This window comes from Scomber scombrus, chromosome 1 (genome assembly GCF_963691925.1).
Source record: "Scomber scombrus chromosome 1, fScoSco1.1, whole genome shotgun sequence".
Taxonomy (NCBI): domain Eukaryota; kingdom Metazoa; phylum Chordata; class Actinopteri; order Scombriformes; family Scombridae; genus Scomber; species Scomber scombrus.
In genome coordinates, this window is record NC_084970.1 from 21,127,704 (window position 1) to 21,146,250 (window position 18,547).

Genomic DNA, 18,547 nt, shown 5'->3' on the forward strand with positions numbered 1-18,547 from the left:
TTGGCCGGGCCAAAGAGCGACATCCGATGGGGGGGATCGTCACTCGGAGATGAACGGGTCAAGGTAAAAAGAAAAAAAACCTCTCACACACAGTGCAGGACAGCTGACATGATTGACAGGCTGACAGCAGAAGTTGAGTTGCATTGCAGACACACTCGTCTCCTCAGGACTGAAAACAGCACTCTTACATCCTCACACGCGCTCATAATGTCTACTTCTAGGATGTTTTGTATGAGATGTGCACTTCACAGCAGGATTTATATATAGGCACACACACAGTTTCAGGAGGCTTTGTACTGCGTGCTGTCTGTGTGCTGTCCTCTTGTTGTGTTTTGGATTGCACCACGCACGATGCCATGATAGGGGCGTAATCTCATGCGCACTTTCTAAAAAATAATATCACGCTCAGTGATGCGCTGGAGGTGAGGCTGCCAATGAAAACAGAGGATGCGGGGGCAGGCACTCTGCAGCTATGACTGACACCATGGTTGTTGTTATGCGAGGACGCGTCAATAAAGTGCTGTCAGACTGACACGTTTATGAACAGGTGGAACAGGAACGTGCCGTAAGGACAATCACTGGAAATCCCAAATTCCCACAGCTTAACAGTGAGTAACAAGACACAAAACACACAAAACTGTATTCATGCAGGGATTTGTTGTTTTACAGTGATATATCTCAAGAGAGTGACACCATAAATGATGATGATGATGATGATGGTGGTGGTGGTCGCATAAATGAAGATGAGCCTGAGTTAAAGCTTACTCTAAACTTCAGTAGGCTATCACAGAAAGTGCTGCATGCGGCAGACGATCAGGGGAAAATCAGATGTATACTCTATTTGAATCAAAGTTTACAAAGGCATGGCCATAAATGAATGCTGCACCAAACACACAGCCTGCAAACTGCATGTTAGAATTTTTTCTCTGAGTTCAAATACGCTTTGAAAAATGAAATTAATAATCCTTGTGAAGGGATACTAAATAACTGTATTACATTTTTATTTATATGTTGCCTCAAAACAAAAAAAATGTTGAAAATTCAACTGTAAAGATATTTAGTTTAAAAAAAAAAAGTATAAGAATCAGACTTCAAATCTGTACAAATTAAACAAAAAGCTTGAGACAATCTGATAGATATCAGTGTTTAAGAATAAAAACACAACAATTATATATTGGTCAATATTTCATTTTTGGGATCCTTTAGATTTGGTTATTAAATAATCTTGAGCATGATATGTTCTGAGTGGGACATCTCAGCATGCCAGTGCTCGCTGGTGGATGGACTGGAGACACATTCAGTATGTCTGTAATGTCAATTGTTGTTAGTTACAGGTCAACAAATACTGATATATATCAGCAATAAGCTAAATTGTGCTCTTTTTATATTTCAAAATGCCTGCCATCTGTTTTATGCATTTTCAATGACAGTTGACTGTTTTTGTTCTGGTAAAATGTTGGCACAGACTGCAATTACAGTTTTAGAAATCAACATGCAAAAGGCTAACTTAACGCTGCATTAATCACTACGTTTTATATTAATACTGAGTTAAATTGCTACGTGTAATGTGAAAAATATTACAGTGACAGACACATAGACAAGAAAGCAAAGTCACCCAACTCTGCTGCTCTTTGAATCTTTTTATGTCGTTGTTTCAGCAATTTCATCTGAGTTTGCAGAGTGTGTAAATAGACAGTTGTTGACTAACATGTCAGCTAACTACAATAACTTAAAGAATCCCCCCTCCACTCAAAAATAGGTTTATCTGTTTTTTTGGTCGCTTGGATGTTTGAGTTTCACTGTGCAGAATGATGTATGTGCTGAGTTTGACACTAGAAAACTGTTTTTCTTCTGAAACTGGAACGTTTCTTTGAGCTAATTAAAAATACGGTTTTAAGGAGCAGGCCTACGAGCATGATTTCTGACATCACAAGTAGTTTGGTGGCCAATTCTGGTCCAATATTCTGCTTACACAAATGAATCAGGATACACTTGAATCCTCCAGTGCACAAATGCTGAGAATGGACTTTACAGTGAAGTAGGAGACATCTTGTGTGCAGCAGTTATGTCTTTTAAATGAACAATATTTGCACATTCATATATTCTGAATTTGTTATTGAGGGTGAAGGATGTGGTGTAATTTCTAGAATTTTAACTTGGTACTGTAACTATACTTTTTTTGTGGAAAAAAAAATGAGACTCACGTTTTTGTTCAAAGCAGAGTATTATAATATGTCTTAATACATGTCTGGAAGGGATCTTCAATGGAGCAAGCATCTGTCAGAGCTGTGTGTCTCAGCTTGTATTAAACTTTGTCTGGCCCCCAGTGGCCAAACATTAAATTGCTGTTTTAACAACATGATGCAGGTTATACTAAGTTTTAAAATGGAAGATCTCTGAATGCATAAGTGTGAGGTGTCACAACAAACAGAAATTAAAACTGCAGTAACAAGCAGGAGGAGCTGGTCAATCTATTTTAACCGTTTGACAAGAGGCATGGTGAAAACAAAAGTACAAAATATTAGAGAATACATCTCGTCACAGTCTCTGTCAAGTTGCAATGACTGAAAAACCCTTCACCTATCCATACATTTAAGAGTTATTATCATTCAGTAAGAATTTCTTTGCATTTTCAATGGATAAGCAGGAGACTAGTGATGACTCTTTTCTGTGCATGAATTCCTGAATTGTCTGAGGAGAGAAATGGGAAAATGTTTTAATATTTTAAGACTGGTTGAAGATAATCCTGCTTTCTGTGTGATCTCATCAACCTAGTGTTAATAGATGTTACATAGGGGTGCTTTCAAGGGAGAGATCACTGTGCAGGTTTCTATTATTGTGACATCTCTTGAGATGGCATGCATAACTGGTGCCAGGTTCACTTAGCTGTACACGGAAGCTGGCGGGAGGTTTCTGTTTGAAAGATAAATGCATGGCGGGTGCAGTGAAAGTATGTGCGCAGTCTGAAGATGCTACAGAGCTGAGTGAACAGGAGGCAGGGTGCACTACAACTGACTAATTGTGTTTCAAATTGGGTCTTTGACTGCACAATGGGGAATGGGATTGCTCTAAGCTCTCCACTGAAGCACCCAAGGATGAGAAAGTTGTCAGATTTGTAGGTCAGGCTGCAGGGGTTGTTGTTAGGCAGACTTGCTCGCAGCTTCAGATGTTACAATGGTTTAATTTTGGGTTATATTTGATGTTTGGCGTGTGCCTCAAGTTTCGATTGGTTTTAACACTGTCCTGTGCATCAGTTCCTTGTTTCAAGTCATCTGCAAAAGAAAACACTGGCATGCTTTTTGCAAAAATACAGTCAGAGCATTGTAAACGTATCCTCTCTGTGTCTAGATTTTACTTTAGATCCTTGTCTTTGATCCTACAGTATTTGCCGTTAATTTTCTCTGATCTGCTGTGTTAAAGTCTTAATTGATTTCACATTGTGAGAGGGAATTACAGGAGTGTATCCTAGTCCCATCTGGAGCTTATCAGAGCCTGACCCGGTTTTGGTGTGCCACGTTAGTGTGCAGCTCCACTGGGACCTGTCCCCTCCTCGTGCTGACAAAGGGATGAGGAAGAAGGCCACAGCCAGCCCTTTATAGCCCAAAACAACTTGAGCCTAACATCACCTAGTCCTGCCTCACATTGCTTGCTCTAAAGACCTAAACAGTGCTTACAGTACAATTACTCCCTCCTTTCTCATTGTAGGTCACTTGGTCTTCCTTCCTCCATTTTGGAAAGCGCTTCCGGGGATATTTTGCCCTACAAAAAAATAATTATCTTATCTCCCTAATTCCCAATTATTATGCACAGGCTTATTTTTTAAAAAAAAAGAAAAGGATTAGATTTTCTCCCTTTTTTGGTGGCTGCACCAGCGAGCAGGGGATGAATTTGAATGTGACACTCCTCTCCTCTGCTGCAGTAAGGGGGTCCTACACATGGATGAACTGGGGGAGGAGAGAGCACAGTGAGGCTGTCATGTAAGCCATCTCCTCTGAGGCCACCTCTCGGTGCGCACTGCTTCCTGCCTCAGGTAGAAGCCTTAGTGTTTCTGCTGCTGAGACGTCAGGCTGCTCGCTCTCCTCTCCTCTCCCTCCTGCCGAGAAGGCAACTCCACTCTCCAAGGCACTGAAATGGAGAAGGTAAGATATTTCTTTTACCATTGTTTCCGATCTTGATTTTAACGTCCTTTTTTTCTGAGATGTTAGTGATGTTATTTCTTTTTTTGTGGTTTCTGAGTTTGCACTGTTGATTCTGTGCTTGAATCACTTCAGGGCAAACCAGGGCCTATTTGTATGGAGTTTGCATGCTTCTTATGTTTGTTTTGGTCCCTTACCACCCGATCAGAGTAGTCTGATCTTCAGTTTGATAAGGCACATTTAAAACTAGAGTTGGTCCCTGGGTGCTGCTCAACTGCAGAGGATGAATTTCTCCACAGAGAATAAAAAAGTATAACTTAAGTGTAAACAACTTTACTGTGCAACATCTTAGAAGATTTCCGGTGACAGCTTGAGTTATCTTTTACTGCTTTTATAGCGAAATCAGATGTAATTTTTTGATAATAACATTGTGTTCATGCTTTGATTTATGTACTTTAAAAAAAAAGTTTTACATAATAATGTTGAAATGCTTATGGTTGAAAATGTCAGTTAGTTTATAAATTACAGTAAATGATGCATGTACAGGCTTAGTTTCACCCTTGTGAGGATTCACTCATATGCTTCTGAAAGTTGTTCACAACCACAAGAAAACAACAACCCTCTGAAGTGTGATTTAGTCCAAAGTTAGGGTGCAACACATGTTTTTGACATGCCACATCATCTTTTTATCATATGGCCATCTGTGTGTCTATGTGTGTGTGTGTGTCTGTGTGTGTGTGTGTGTGTGTGTGTGTGTGTGTGTGTGTGTTAAGTGTATATTTTCAACACAAGGTTTTTCTTTATGTGTCTGTCAGAGCTGCTCACAGTGTTCAGAGACAACACTTGCACACAGCCTGTGCACACTCTGCAACAAGTGGTTGTGTTACCAGTGCACAGATGCACATCAGCATCAGAGAGTCCCTTCAACTTCCCAGTACATAGACTTGCACCAACAGAGGCCCAGTGCTGCCCAGTGTCTAGACCTGTACCAGAGAGGATCCAGCTCCCTGCCTCCAACTGGACAAGGCAAGCATGGCTATTTACTTATTTCAAGAGTGTGTTGCCTCCACTTTCCAGGCCAGTATGACAGATTATTAGTGTGACTGCACAGTCTGTCCCTTTGTCATCTAAGACAACTGTTTTGCTTTTCTTCTTGTGCCCTGTTTGTTTGTTAGTCATGTCTCAGTAGGAACCATTGCTATGAATTATGCATGATGGCAGTGATGGTTGATAATCTTTCCTAGAGATCCCTGTTTTATTGCACCTTTATTTCAAATGTGGCCCAGATTCTTAGGCGCCTGCATGATTTATTTTTTGCTAATATTAGTGTGTTGCTATTTAAAGACCCTCCAGTATGTGTGGCAGCTTTGTTCCAAGCTGCTTTTGCAGACCTTCTCAGCACTAGTTATGAAATAATAATGAGAGGACTCTTGACACCTTTATTGTGATGCGGGAGTGTTACTGTTTGGTTTGTGTATTTGTGAGAACAGCAGTGTTACTGCGCTGACAGTCAGGATGTGGTCAGTCACATTGGGTTTATGCACACAGGATGATGCTCAGCTCAACCAAAGATCTGTGATGAGCAGCCGCGTACAGGCAGGAGGGGGTTGGTTGAGGTGAGGCGGCCAGCAGAGAGCAGTAGGGCTGCGTTCATTAGCCTTAACCAGCTATTGTTAGATTAACGTTCTGTGGGCCAACAGTTTCTACAGTGACCTATTTAGAACAGTGTGAAAGACGTTTTTGAGTGTGTGCTGTTGTATTAATGTGTGTGGTTGCTGGTGCATCAAATACAGATTGGACAGGGCTGAAATATTGTTCACTTACATCTTTGTCAGTCGATACTCTTTAAAACTGTCTTACTGTAACCTCAATTTGAGGCCTAATCTCCCACAATTGCATCGCCTTTGTACAGATCAAGGCCAGCTAATATTACAGGCAGGCTAATATAACTCATCACAGTTTCCTTTTAACCACTCGCAGTTCTGCCTGTGTAATGCTTCACCATTTCACAGACTGCTTATACTGTGAAAAGTTTAAATGTATTTAAACAAATAATAAGTGTATAAATGGGTTAGACATTTGTCTTTCAGTCATTTTAACAAAAACACCCTGTCGAAAAGATTGTACAGGTTTAACTCCTGGTAGACTATATACAGCTGAAACCTTAAAAACATGCTGTCTACACAACTTCTACAAAATAGTCTGACAAGCATATATTAAATTCTTGAAAACTTTATGTACAAATTCCTTGCAAAGTTCAAGCAAACAACCATCAGATTTTACACGGAGCTCCAGCGGTTTAGTATTGCATTTCCATAAAGCTCAGACTTGTAAAAGACAGATTTTAAAAAGAAGGTCAAAATCAAAGTGGCAGTGCCTGAAATATCCTGAATTTTAGTATCAACTTTAGGTCAAGCCCCAAAAACACATTTCCCATAATGCAACTCAGAGGTGTCTTTAGCTTAGACCCCCTCTCTGCCTGCTAAACAGCCATGTCAATCAATTTCTTTGTCCCAAGTTTGTAAAGCAGGTTTTCTGTTAGAGTTGTATAGTCTCCAAGCCTAAACTGAGATCATCTTTGTGACATCGCTATGACATCATCCGGGTAATTTTTTATGATTTTAGAAAGCTCCCTCCAGATCCTGAGACATTATAAAGCTATTTTCACTTCTTCAAATATGCTTAAAATAGTACCAGTAAAGCTTTTGTTCTCCCCAAATGTGTTCTCAGCTTTTAATCACATGCTGCACACTGATGGCGCTCTTCTTTCTGTGGGTGTGAATTGCTTGTCGAGTGTTGCTAATGCTCCATGCTTTCTCCCTCCTCCCTTCCTCCCCTCCGTCTGTTTTTTAGGACCGGGGTCGTATCCTTGTTCCCTCCTCATGTGCCACTCTCACAGACAGGAGCCCTTGGAGCTGTTTTGTGAGTCATGTGACCTTCTGTGCTGTAGCAGCTGTCACCTGTCCTCCCACAAAAACCACAGGTCAGTCCTCTGACACTCAGCACAAGGACGCTGCCGAGAAGGGCTAACCGCAGGTTAAAAACTTCCTCTAAGAAACAGTGCTCTCTAAACGCCCTGTCACTTTTATCAACGCTATCTGCATACACTACCCTTGGCCTGCCTAATGCCTATTAAGTATTCATACGCTTTTGTTTTCTGTGATGTTATAGTACAGTAGTTTCCTCTAAGGTCACCTGCATAATGTCTTGTCCCCAGGAGTAACACATTTAATTCTGGTGTTCTTTGAGCCCAAGGAATAAATTAATAAACTTTCTATCTGGCTCATGCTGTGATCCTGTGCCTTGCGTGTTCAGGGTGGTGCAGATTGGGAAGGCCCTGCAGGATCAGCAGTGGTTGTTTGAGAGCCTGATGGTGCAGGTGGAAGAGAGGAGATCTGCAGTGGAGAACAATGCCAAGCAGATAGAGGACAGGTTGGTATAGACTAAAGAAAAAGCCAGCTTCTAACACAAAAACTCAAAAATGAAACAGTGTTGAATATAGAAAATGCATAAATTAAAGACTGAAATAATGCTAAAATGTTCTGCATTTTGGATTTTCCTGCTAAGGAGTGAGACATTTATTTTCTCCTTCCTGTCTTTGTAGAGTTCACGGAGTGAAGATTGCACACAGGAAGGCCGAGAACCAAATTAAAATGGCAAAGATGATTATGATGAATGAGCTTAACAAACGAGCCAACCTATTAATAGAGCAACTGGAGGTAATTACTGTCTCTCTTTCTTTCCCTCTTATCGTTCAGCCAGCCATGAACATACATGCAAAGAATCAGTAACCAGTGATCTAACCAGTCTTAAAAGCAAGCAAATGAGAGCCCACAATAATCTAGCTAAACTGCTTAATCCAACATCTCAGGATCTGTCAAAAAAACAGAGCCACTGATTAGTCCACAGTCCAGCCATGACTCTCTGTGTGCCAGTGCTTACTGTACGTGTTTTATTGGTTACTTGCAGAAAATCTCAGAGGACTTCCAGCAGCGTCTGGAGGACCAGCTGCAGGGGGCAATAGAGATGTGTGGCCAGCTGGACCACGTGCAGAAGTTCATCACCTGGGCTACAACTCACCACTGCAGAGGCCCTGTGCTCTTCAGCAGGGCACTGGTATGCTGACAGGCCAGTCAACACATGGCCAGTGTCTTACTGTAACACACACAGTCCTGTGAGAAAGTAGTAATTCATTTCTGTGGGAAAAGAAAAAAAGCTCAATGTCTTTTTAAAAATGTAAATCTACTTTGTAAACCCCCCGCTAACAGTTACCATTACTCAGTTTAAGGGATTTTTTTAAGTCTACTATATTAGCACATGTCAAACGGCTGAAAGTCTAGGTTTATTTTTAAGGGGGAACTCCAACATTTATACACATGAAGTTCAGTTTATTAGTCACACATAGTACTGTTGTATAATGTATTCTACATCTCTGGAGGAGCTTTGTCACTGTTGTCCAATTTTTTTGGTGCTCGATCCACACTAGGGGCAAAAAGTCAGAATGTGTTTCCTTCCTGCTTTTAAAGTTGTCTCTTGTGCTTTATGGAAGTGCTGTACTAAATTGTGACTACTCTTTCAACCTGAAGTTGAATGTTAGATATCAAATGTCATATTTGATTCCAGTGGCTTGAGTTCCAGTGAAATTCATAAATCGTTGTCTTTCCAGGTGTTTGTTGAATGCACATCTATTTTCAGTAATTTTACCATGGAACTTAGTGATGTCACATATAGACAGAAGTCTGCAAAATGCAATTTAGAAAATATACATTATTCTTTCAGATTTCACTCCAGATGCAGCAACTGCTTGAGCCATCACTCCACCCCGACTCCTGGAGTCCAATGAAGATCAGATTCAACTGGGATGCTAGTTACTGGACAAAGCAGATTTCCTCTTTAGGTAAAATGAATGTCACTAAAGCTAGCTGGGGTACTACAGTGTTGCATGATGATTTCTCACCAATTCAAATGAGAATTAAAATGGAAGTTAGGCCACAATACAAATCGTATTGCATTAGAATCAAATTGAAGTGTTTTGCATGACAGAATTCAGTGAATATCTAAAAGGTGAAGGTGAAATTATAAAATTGGTTATGTTAGTTTTTTAAGTTCAGTCAATTGTTTCTGTGAAATGGGATACCTACCCATTTGACAGGACTTTATGCAATATAGTTATTACTATCATTATAAATATTATTTTATGTATGACACATGAAGTTTTTAACATAGCTCTTAATGTGACTGTTGCTCTGCAGGGCAACTGACTGTTGAGGGAGGAAACTGCACCTACCCTCAGAGTTTGGCCTGCGCCAGTATTCTGAGGCCACAGCCTATCACCTGCTTGGCTTTGCCGTCTCTGTGTCACAGGGGACGAGAGTCAGGCTGTGGGTACCAGACCTGCTGTGAACCGCAGTTGTGTTGCCTGCATGGCATTCCCTCTCAACCCGATCTGTCAAGTCTGGACAAAAGCCAGCTGGGAGCCACACTTTACAACTCCAGCTGTGTTCAGCCCACCCTTCTCTCTGCCTCCCTGCACCAGAGCCAGCAGCTCCAGAAATGCTTGGACCCAAACAGCTCCTCAGCCTTACAACCACCCTCACAATCATCCCCTGTCTCGATCATGGGACCCATCCAGCTCAACTGCAGCCGTGCATCGTCATCCCAGCCACAAGCTGCTACCTCCCAGCCCCTGTCTCAGACTAAATCATATCTCTATCACCAACACCAGAGGGAAGCTCTTCCAGACAGCCAGCCTCGGCTGAGTGCAGACCGTAACAGGCTGGGTCAGGGCCAAATGCAAAGCCAGCGTCAGAGTAAGCTGTCCACTGGCACAGCTCTGCAGCAGGAGCTCAGCCACACAGCTGTAGACCGAGATGTGATGACTGTAGAGAACTGGGAGGAGAGATGCAGAGTGGAGGGGACTCATGGACAAACAGAAGTGGCTGAACACAGAGACCTACTGGATGAGGAGCTGCAGGAAAGGGGGGAGCAAAGTCCTGTCCAACAGCAACATCACTTCCAAGCTTCTCCAGCAGCACAGCTGAGAATAGAGCAGCAGAGGATGAGACCTGCACTGATGCTCAGAGACCACCGAGATGGAAGGGTGAGAGATTAAGTTAACAACACAGCCTGACAGATACTGGATATTGGCAATAAATGTTTTCCATTAACTTAAACATACCATTAAAAACTGTTTTGGGAAAGATCTCTCAATTTTGTTTTGACATACATATGTTAATATTATTAATACATATATTAGTGCTGGGATTTAAGTGATTATAGACAACTAAATTTAGAAAAACTAATACAACAAAAATACATTTAATAAGAAAAATAAAGGATACATTCAGCCTGTAAAACATTACTGTACTGTAATTTTATATTTAGCTAATATTGGCCCTGCAGATTGGTGAGGCTGTACTTAACAGCCCATCAGCATATAAATGACAATGTTTTGATTGTAATAAACTTCATAAAGTGATGTAGTGAAGTAGCATAGTTATGAACATATTTTAAAATTCAGCAGCAGTTGCCACTCTGAGGTAATGCATGCAGAGGGATGTTTTGCACTTTGGTCTTCAATTTGTCGTTTCACATGTGGTTCTGCAAAGTTTCTGTTGGCTCAAAAAGTTTTAACCCAGCTCACAACTCATACCATGTTAAAAACCACAGAACTCTGTTTACACACCTGTCAAAAACCACAATGCATTAGTCAGGCTCAAGCCTATTTCCTATAAAGTACAGACTTTCAGACACTTGCTGAGATAAACTGAAACAACAAAAGAACAGAAGCCTAATTGGTAGTATAGTATAATTAAGTGACAAATGCAATTTAAGTTTAAAAGAAAAAGCTACAAGGAAAAGTTATATTTATGGGAAGCATTTATTTTATTTATTTCTGAAAAAAGTAGTGTTCAGTCCAAGGCAGGAATATATATTTAGCGTTAATTAAAATCTATAAACGACTGAAACTAAAAGAAAACTGTTTATTTTAATGCCAGAATGATCACTTCCCACAGATGACAGCTAGCCTGAAAACAGATGGTGCAACAGAAAAATGCTCCTCCTTTCATGAAGAAAGGATGACAGGAAAACAAAGAGCTGCCCTGACAATTAAAGTTGAGCTGTTTATAGCAAAGCATCCTAGAAAGGAGAGCACTGTTCAACATAATCACACTTGATGCCAGCAACCGCATAATCACATTTCAAAAAATTCTTGCAAATGCAGATATGTATTAACTTTGCATTTTCAAGCATCTGAAAATGATATGAAACCACTGGGGTGCAGTCATTTATGTACTTAACCTGTCATTAATAAGTCACTAAGGGAATAGTGGGAGCTGCCAGTTTGATTTCAGCTCTGGTTAGCACTGAGTTAAATTCCAACACCCCCCATTGTTCAAGAGAGAAGGATTATAGTCTATTTTCCTCCACAGTCACAATGTTGCGTACCTCTCCCAGGTGGCATGGATCAGGTAACTGTTTTAATCGCACAATACCTAAGAGCAGGTGCTCTGTGTCAGCCTGGTCTGAATATGTATGATCGTGCACTAGAAAAAGAAGAAAGAGGGACGCTTTAAAAGAACTGGTGTGAAGTGATTTGTCAGCCCTCCTGCTTATATTAGTTGAAGACACAGCTGATGTGTTTAAAGGAGCTTTTCGGGATATTTGCATTAGTTAAATTGAGGAGGACCAGAGTGGAGCAGTAAGTGATTTGCAGTTCTGGCTTAATCAAAGGGCCACACTGCATCCCAAATGGTGAATTTACATATGATAATTTGTGTTGTAACTAGTCCTTTCATTGCCTGTACAATAACAGTAATATATGCAGCCATGTTTGTAAGGATTGAGTTGTTTTGAATTAGTCTCAGAATAGACTCTGAGTGATGTTTTTGTTAATTTAGCATGTGCCTGCATGTGTGTGCGTCCATGTGTTAATGCCTAAGTGACACTCAAGGTTGTTTCCTCTGCGCTCCTTCTCTCTCCCCTCTGTTGTTAAGGGCATGAACAGGTGCATCTGTGCATGTGATACAGCTCGAAACTGCTGCTCAGTTTTATATGTTTGTGCTCCTGACAGAGATCCACGTCCCTGGAGGTGTCAGTGACAGACCACAAGCGTGGCTCTGACGTTCAGAGCAGCAGGCTCAGCCCTAGTTCAGTGTGCGCGAGGAGGAAGAGACGCTCCCAGAGCATCCCGGCAGAACTCGCAGCCCCAGCCACCAGCCCTTACAATGAAAGGCCCACAGGATGCACTCACAGCCGAGAGGCAGGAGCTGCACATAAGGTAACACTGCATCAGAGGAACTGAAGCTCTGCTGTCAGGAAGAAGAGAGGTGATTCCCACAGAGGAAGAAGAGTATACATTTCCACTGAAAAATTAATATATATTTCAAAAACAATTTTAGATCAAAGCATCAGTTTTAAATTGCATGTAGTTGACAAAGGTTGCTGGGTTGTCAAGGACTTGTAGGTATTCAAATTTCAATATTCTCTGACCACTTTAAAGTGATCTTATCCAAGAAAAGACATAAGAAATGGAAATTTGAATTTCTATAATTTCATGACAACAGGGCAAACTCCATCTGCCAATGTAGATGTGATGTACATGTGATTATGATCGTAAGCTCTAGAACAGCTACTAAAGAGACCTCGTAGTGAGTTTGTTTTCTCAACTGCTTTGTCTGAGGTCAAGTATGAAATCTGAACCTTTAGTTTAGATTTGATCCAAGTAAATATTGTATACCACTTCAGGCAGGGGAAAACGAGTAATGGCTCCAATTTTGGCCATGTTCATATTTTAACTTTATGTGAAAGACAACATGCTTCTATAACCAACTACAAAACCCTTTACAAGTCAGTGATTGGATGAAGCTCCCCACATGACATCTGTTTTGTTCCCAGTTTGCAGGTAAGGATCCCAGGCAGAGGAGAGCTTCAGATGGTGTACTTTGTGTTGTCAAGGAAACTTCATTTGAAACAGCGCCCTCCAGAGGCCACCGGTCTCCATTACTGTCCTATAAGACAGAGCCAGGTGCTGGAAAATTACTTTCAATCATTTTATTACATCTTTGATTAAACAAAATACAGAGTTTGTGAATACTTGCTCATAATCTTCTTGTCTTTAGATCATTCTTTTACTTATGCAAATGAAGAGATTGACTATAAATCCAAGGAAAAGTGCAGGTCGTCACGAAACAGTCACAACAGGTACATACTAAAAAAAGACGTGAAAATAAGTCATGAAAATAAGTTGTAGTTTTCATCATTTGTTGTCTTCTTGCCTCTAAAGCAACATGGATGTTCAGAAGGACTTGGGAAGGCCCAGGGTTCCAGTGGTTTGCTTAGAGCGTCTCAAAATCCTCGTGTCTCAACTCCCCCCACACGGAAGACGGCAGAGTGACCCTTTACCTGCAAGCACAATGGAGAAGAATGAAAGTTTGCTGCAGCAGAAAACCTGGCATGATGTAGCCCTTGTAGTATGTATCATTTCTTTTTATACAGAAAAGACAAGATTAAGATATTCATAATTTACCAGTTGAGCTCATAGGATTTGGTTTTACAATCCCATATTGTAATTGGCAATCATTCCCGAAGTGGCGATAGGGGGTAAACCATAAAATAATGGACTGAGCCACTGTGACGTCACAAGTTTGTTTGTAAACTCCCAATTTCAAGCCTTGAATTTGGCATTTTGAGTGATGCTATCTGGGTTTTTTGGAGCTAGAGGTGATGAGAAGTGACCAGATTTGGACGAGAGCTTGAAGGCAATTTAGATCAATACAAAAATGTTCTCAGGGTTTCGTCCCATGTAGATGATATATAATTACCTTCATACAATGTTGGGATGATGGTACAAATTATTATTTTATTTCATACTGGATGTTCTAGTTAACATTCTGCTAAAAGGCATCAGATAAGCGTCAAATATCAAAAATATATTTAAAAAATAAAATGTAATAATAGCACATAACTCTCCTCTCCGCTCCTTTCCTCTCCTTGTTGTAAATGTAGGGTATTACTGGAGGCTCCGAGACCATGACGACCACCAACTCAGTCACAGTGCCACCATATACAGAGCGACAAACTTGCAATCAGTCTACCACACACTCAGCCAGCAGTGAGTTTGACAACCGAGGGAGACTAAGCTCTTGCAAAGCATCCACACTGCCATCCACTGACCCTGAATATTTGCCACAGAGGTACACTGTGCTTGATCTGGACTCAGACTCTGATCCCAGATCATTCTCAGAAGTAGCAGTTGTTTCTCAAGTAGATCCAGACTGTAACCCACAGCTAGATTCAGATGCATCTCCAGATTCTGACTTAATTGCAGAGTCTTCATTGGAGGCTGATCTTGAATGTCTGGCCAAGGAGAAATCAGTGGCTGCAGGGGTAGTGGGGCCCTGTGAGGAAACTCACACTGTGGGGGATTCAGAGCCAAGTCTTGAATATGAGGCAGACCCAGAGTCAGATGTAGGAGCAGGATCTGAGGATGGCCAAGGGCTGGATGCTGATGCAGAATCAGGCGATGCTGAAACTGAGTCAGATGTCCAGCCTGAATACGATCCCAGCTTCCAGGCAGAAACTGATTCTGACATTGTATCCGATCAACCGCTGGATTCTCAGGGCTCTGTGGAGTCTGAAATCGACATCGAATCTGAACCTGAACTGACAACGGACGACCCACAACCGCTTCGCTCTGACTTGGAAGACGAGCCCCACATTGGATCTAGTCAGAGGCAGTTTCTAATTGCAAACCCGGCCCTGCAGATTGGGACAGAGGAAGTCCAGTCTGAGCAGGACAGTGCAGAGATGGAGAGTGAGGATTTCTGTGCTGTGTGTCTGATCGGCGGGGACCTGCTGTGCTGTGATCGCTGTCCAAAAGTCTTTCATCTGTCTTGTCATATCCCATCTCTACTAAGCTTCCCTTCGTAAGCTTCTTATACTCTTACCTGAAATATGTTCACTGCTATCATCTTGCATCCTATCAAACTGTTTATGTGAAATGTTATTGTTCATGTTTCTTATCCTGCTCAGAGGTGACTGGGTGTGCAGTCTGTGCAGAGATGTTGTGCAGCCTGAGGTTCAGTACGATTGTGAGAATGAGAGAACGTCAGGGGAACACACGTCAGCACATGGACTGTCTGCATGTGACCAGAGAGTAAGTCACTCATAATGGCGGCGGTGGCGTGGTGCCAGTTCAGTGTTTCCTGTTATTTAATTCCTTTTCCTGCTTTTATAATCATTTTTTCCTGTTTGGCTTACTTTTTTTTATTAGAAATGTGAGAGGCTGACTCTTCTGGTCCTCAGTAACATCCTGAGTGCTCCCTTCCATGAGCCCGTCAGTCCACTTGTGAGTGATGGCCCTTTTATTACAGTCCAGTGACAGTAAAAGCCAGTTCCCCCTTCATGATCTCATTTGTTTGTCATTATACTGTGCCTATAGCAACGTAGCATCACAAAGAGCTTTTCTCATGTTTCTGCTTACATCAACACACTTATTCATTTTTGGGTCAGAGAGATTGATAACCAGCAAGCTTTACTTAAGCATTTTGGGAAATATGTGATTCATTTCCTTGCTGAGAATTATAGTAGATGAGAAGACTGATACCACTTTCGTATCTGTTCCTTGAATATGAAGCTGCAGCCAGCAGCCAATTAGCTAAGCATAGCATAGCATAAAGCCTGGTAACAGGGGTAGTCTCTACAGGTTTCCTGGTAATCTTAAACACTTCTTGTGAAACACAAGCCACTTACAAAGAAGATTTAATTATGACACTATTGCAAGCACTTCAAGCAAGAAACACACAGACTGTCACAACTGCCAATGCAAATGCAGCTATGTGTCTGTGAAACTGCAAGTTCACAGTGAAATCAATCCCTAAGTGTAGTGAATGAGAATAAACAGTAAGTTCATTTCCTAATACCTAACCTACTATTCAGTCCAGTGTTGTTAAAATTGCAACCAGTCTTAATCTATGACATTATCAAGACTTGTGCCTTCATCGCTCATCTATCACTGCTTGAGTAATATTCTTCAAACTGCAGTGGTATGATTTACGTCCAAGCAAAACATTTGTTTGATGCTTTGTGAAGGCAAAAGGATCTATGAGGCAATTCAGTTCAAATGAGTGAGATGGAAAGAAAGTGACTGCGTGGATTATATAAATATCTTAAATACCACTGATTTCTCATGCAGGCTCGTCATTACTACCAGATCATCAAGAGGCCCATGGATCTGTCTGTGATCAGGGCCAAACTCAACAAGAGGAATACCCGACATTATAACTCACCAGACCAGTTTGTTGCTGATGTCTGTCTCATGTTCCGCAACTGTGCAAAATTCAATTATGTAAGTTAAATTTTGTTAACCTTTATGTGTATACAATTTTACTCATACTGTAATTACAGTTATTATCATGATTATAATTGATCTCTGTTAAAATTATAAATGGAAGTGATCATCCATTAAATTGCACTGATCTGTGTGTAATAGCTGTGTCTTTCTGACTGCAGCCTGATTCTGAGGTGGCCCAAGCAGGCCGCAGCCTGGAGGGGTTCTTCACCTCCAAGCTGAAGGAAGTTTTCCCTGACAGAGTTTTTCCTGTGGCTGAGGCAGACAGTGACAGTGATGAGTACGATGAGGCCTACAGGACCGCCGAGGGTGGTTTCCCCTGGCCAGAGAGGAGGGAGCAGTGTCACAGGAAGAGGAAGAGGAGACACTCTCTCAAGTCAAGGAAAAATCACTTCTAACCAGAGATGAATGCAGTGCAACTAAGGACACATAAATTTCTGTATTTATGTGTAATTATGCTGCTTTGTTGAGCAGCTGGGGGGCTGTAACAGTGTGTTCATGCTGTAATTTAACAGTAACCCTAAGGTATGTTGTGGTTTGCAATAATATCACAGTGCTGCCATCTGATGGCAGCTAAACATAATGAAACGAATGAAACAATATTTCAACATTAGTAACTCAAGAATCTATTACTATTGAATATAATATTGAATATCCCTGTAGATTTCAGTTGAGCATCTTACAGACAGAAAAAAATGATTGAAACATGTTAAGGTTACATACTATATGCTACATATTTGAATGTATATCCGGTTGGAGAAAATGAGTCAACAAACCAGAATCCAGAATTTGTTGGGTTGTTTCTGCAGTCGGTTATAGAAAATATTTGATGTTATAATTGTCACCATTTCATATCATATTTTGCCCATGATTTTCCCTGATACACTGGAGATTACTTAAATTAATTTAAATCATATACCTAAAGCTTTATGCTTCACTGTACAAAAAGAATGCTGTTGTTTGATGTTTAGTAAACTCACTGTGTGTCTTTATTAAGTGGATTTCTTGACTTTTTTTTAGGTGAATATAGCCCTGATTATACACAGCACTTTGAAATATTGTATTTACCACCTTGGTAAATGTTCAGCATATTTATACATCTGTAACTGTATAGAGGTTTATTTTATTATATTTCCCTCTTTATTTTTAGTGACTAAATGATTGCAGGCAATTATCATAGGTTTGATTATTTGACATAATTATCAGTAGCTTTCTTGAAAAGCCCAAGTGATACAGAGAGTCTACGATAACCAGTGTTAGACCTCAACAGGTCATAAAAATGTACGTGTTTGTAATATAATTCAATATCTGTGGATCCAGATCAACACAACAATGCAGTAACAGTGCAGTAACTCTCTGTTAGTTAGAGGTATTTAAGGAAATTATACATTTAACCATGAATTAAGTTTGTGTATGAAACATTTTTGTTCCAAATGTTAAAAAGAAATGTTTCCCCGTTATCTTAAGTATCTCAGGCCTAGCAAGAGTGAAAGGTATTGATATCATTCTGTATTGATAATTATAAACTGTCCTTGTGATTTGTAGAGTCACGCAGTAGAGAGGAAACATATCATTTTGTATTACCCGCTGCTGTAGCACATTTCCTCTTTTTAAACATACTTTAACTTGCTTCCTGCAGCTTAAGATAGAATTGACTTGACTTTGACAGTTTTACTGCACAAATTATTGTCTGTGCACTCCTTGATTGTTGTCAATTACTGAATATACAGTATATGTAATGTTACTTTATTTGAAATCAATAGATATAATAGTATTTCCTACAGTATGAAGGAAGACTTATTATGCTATAACTGTACTGACTGTAGTTTTCTGTCACCGTTTCAGGAGAGCAGTCTGGGTTTTTTTTCTTCCTTTTTTTTACTGTAACAATGAGCCATAAATGCACATATATGAATATCAATAAAAATGCATTCAAGAGAAAATATGTCTTTTATTATTTTCCATGTGCTATTAATCATTATACAATATGTTACAGAAGATGGACGAATGGAAAAGCCACTGTGTGGCCGTTTTAATGTATGTGTTTCATATTCCAGCT

At 40.5% G+C, this 18,547-nt stretch overlaps 1 protein-coding gene across 1 annotated transcript; it reads left to right on the forward strand.

Moving 5' to 3' along the window:
* The first annotated feature begins 51 nt into the window (after positions 1–51).
* On the forward strand, positions 52–18,362 carry trim66 (tripartite motif containing 66). Its single transcript, XM_062415657.1, has 18 exons — positions 52–63; positions 3,920–4,139; positions 4,952–5,162; positions 6,990–7,119; positions 7,452–7,568; positions 7,741–7,855; positions 8,106–8,252; positions 8,916–9,033; positions 9,389–10,236; positions 12,211–12,417; positions 13,035–13,164; positions 13,259–13,340; positions 13,423–13,609; positions 14,145–15,064; positions 15,171–15,294; positions 15,412–15,486; positions 16,333–16,485; positions 16,650–18,362. The coding sequence occupies exons 2-18, from the start codon at positions 4,131–4,133 to the stop codon at positions 16,884–16,886; spliced, it is 3,810 nt and encodes a 1,269-aa protein (XP_062271641.1). The 5' UTR covers positions 52–63; positions 3,920–4,130; the 3' UTR covers positions 16,887–18,362.
* Positions 18,363–18,547: the final 185 nt, after the last annotated feature.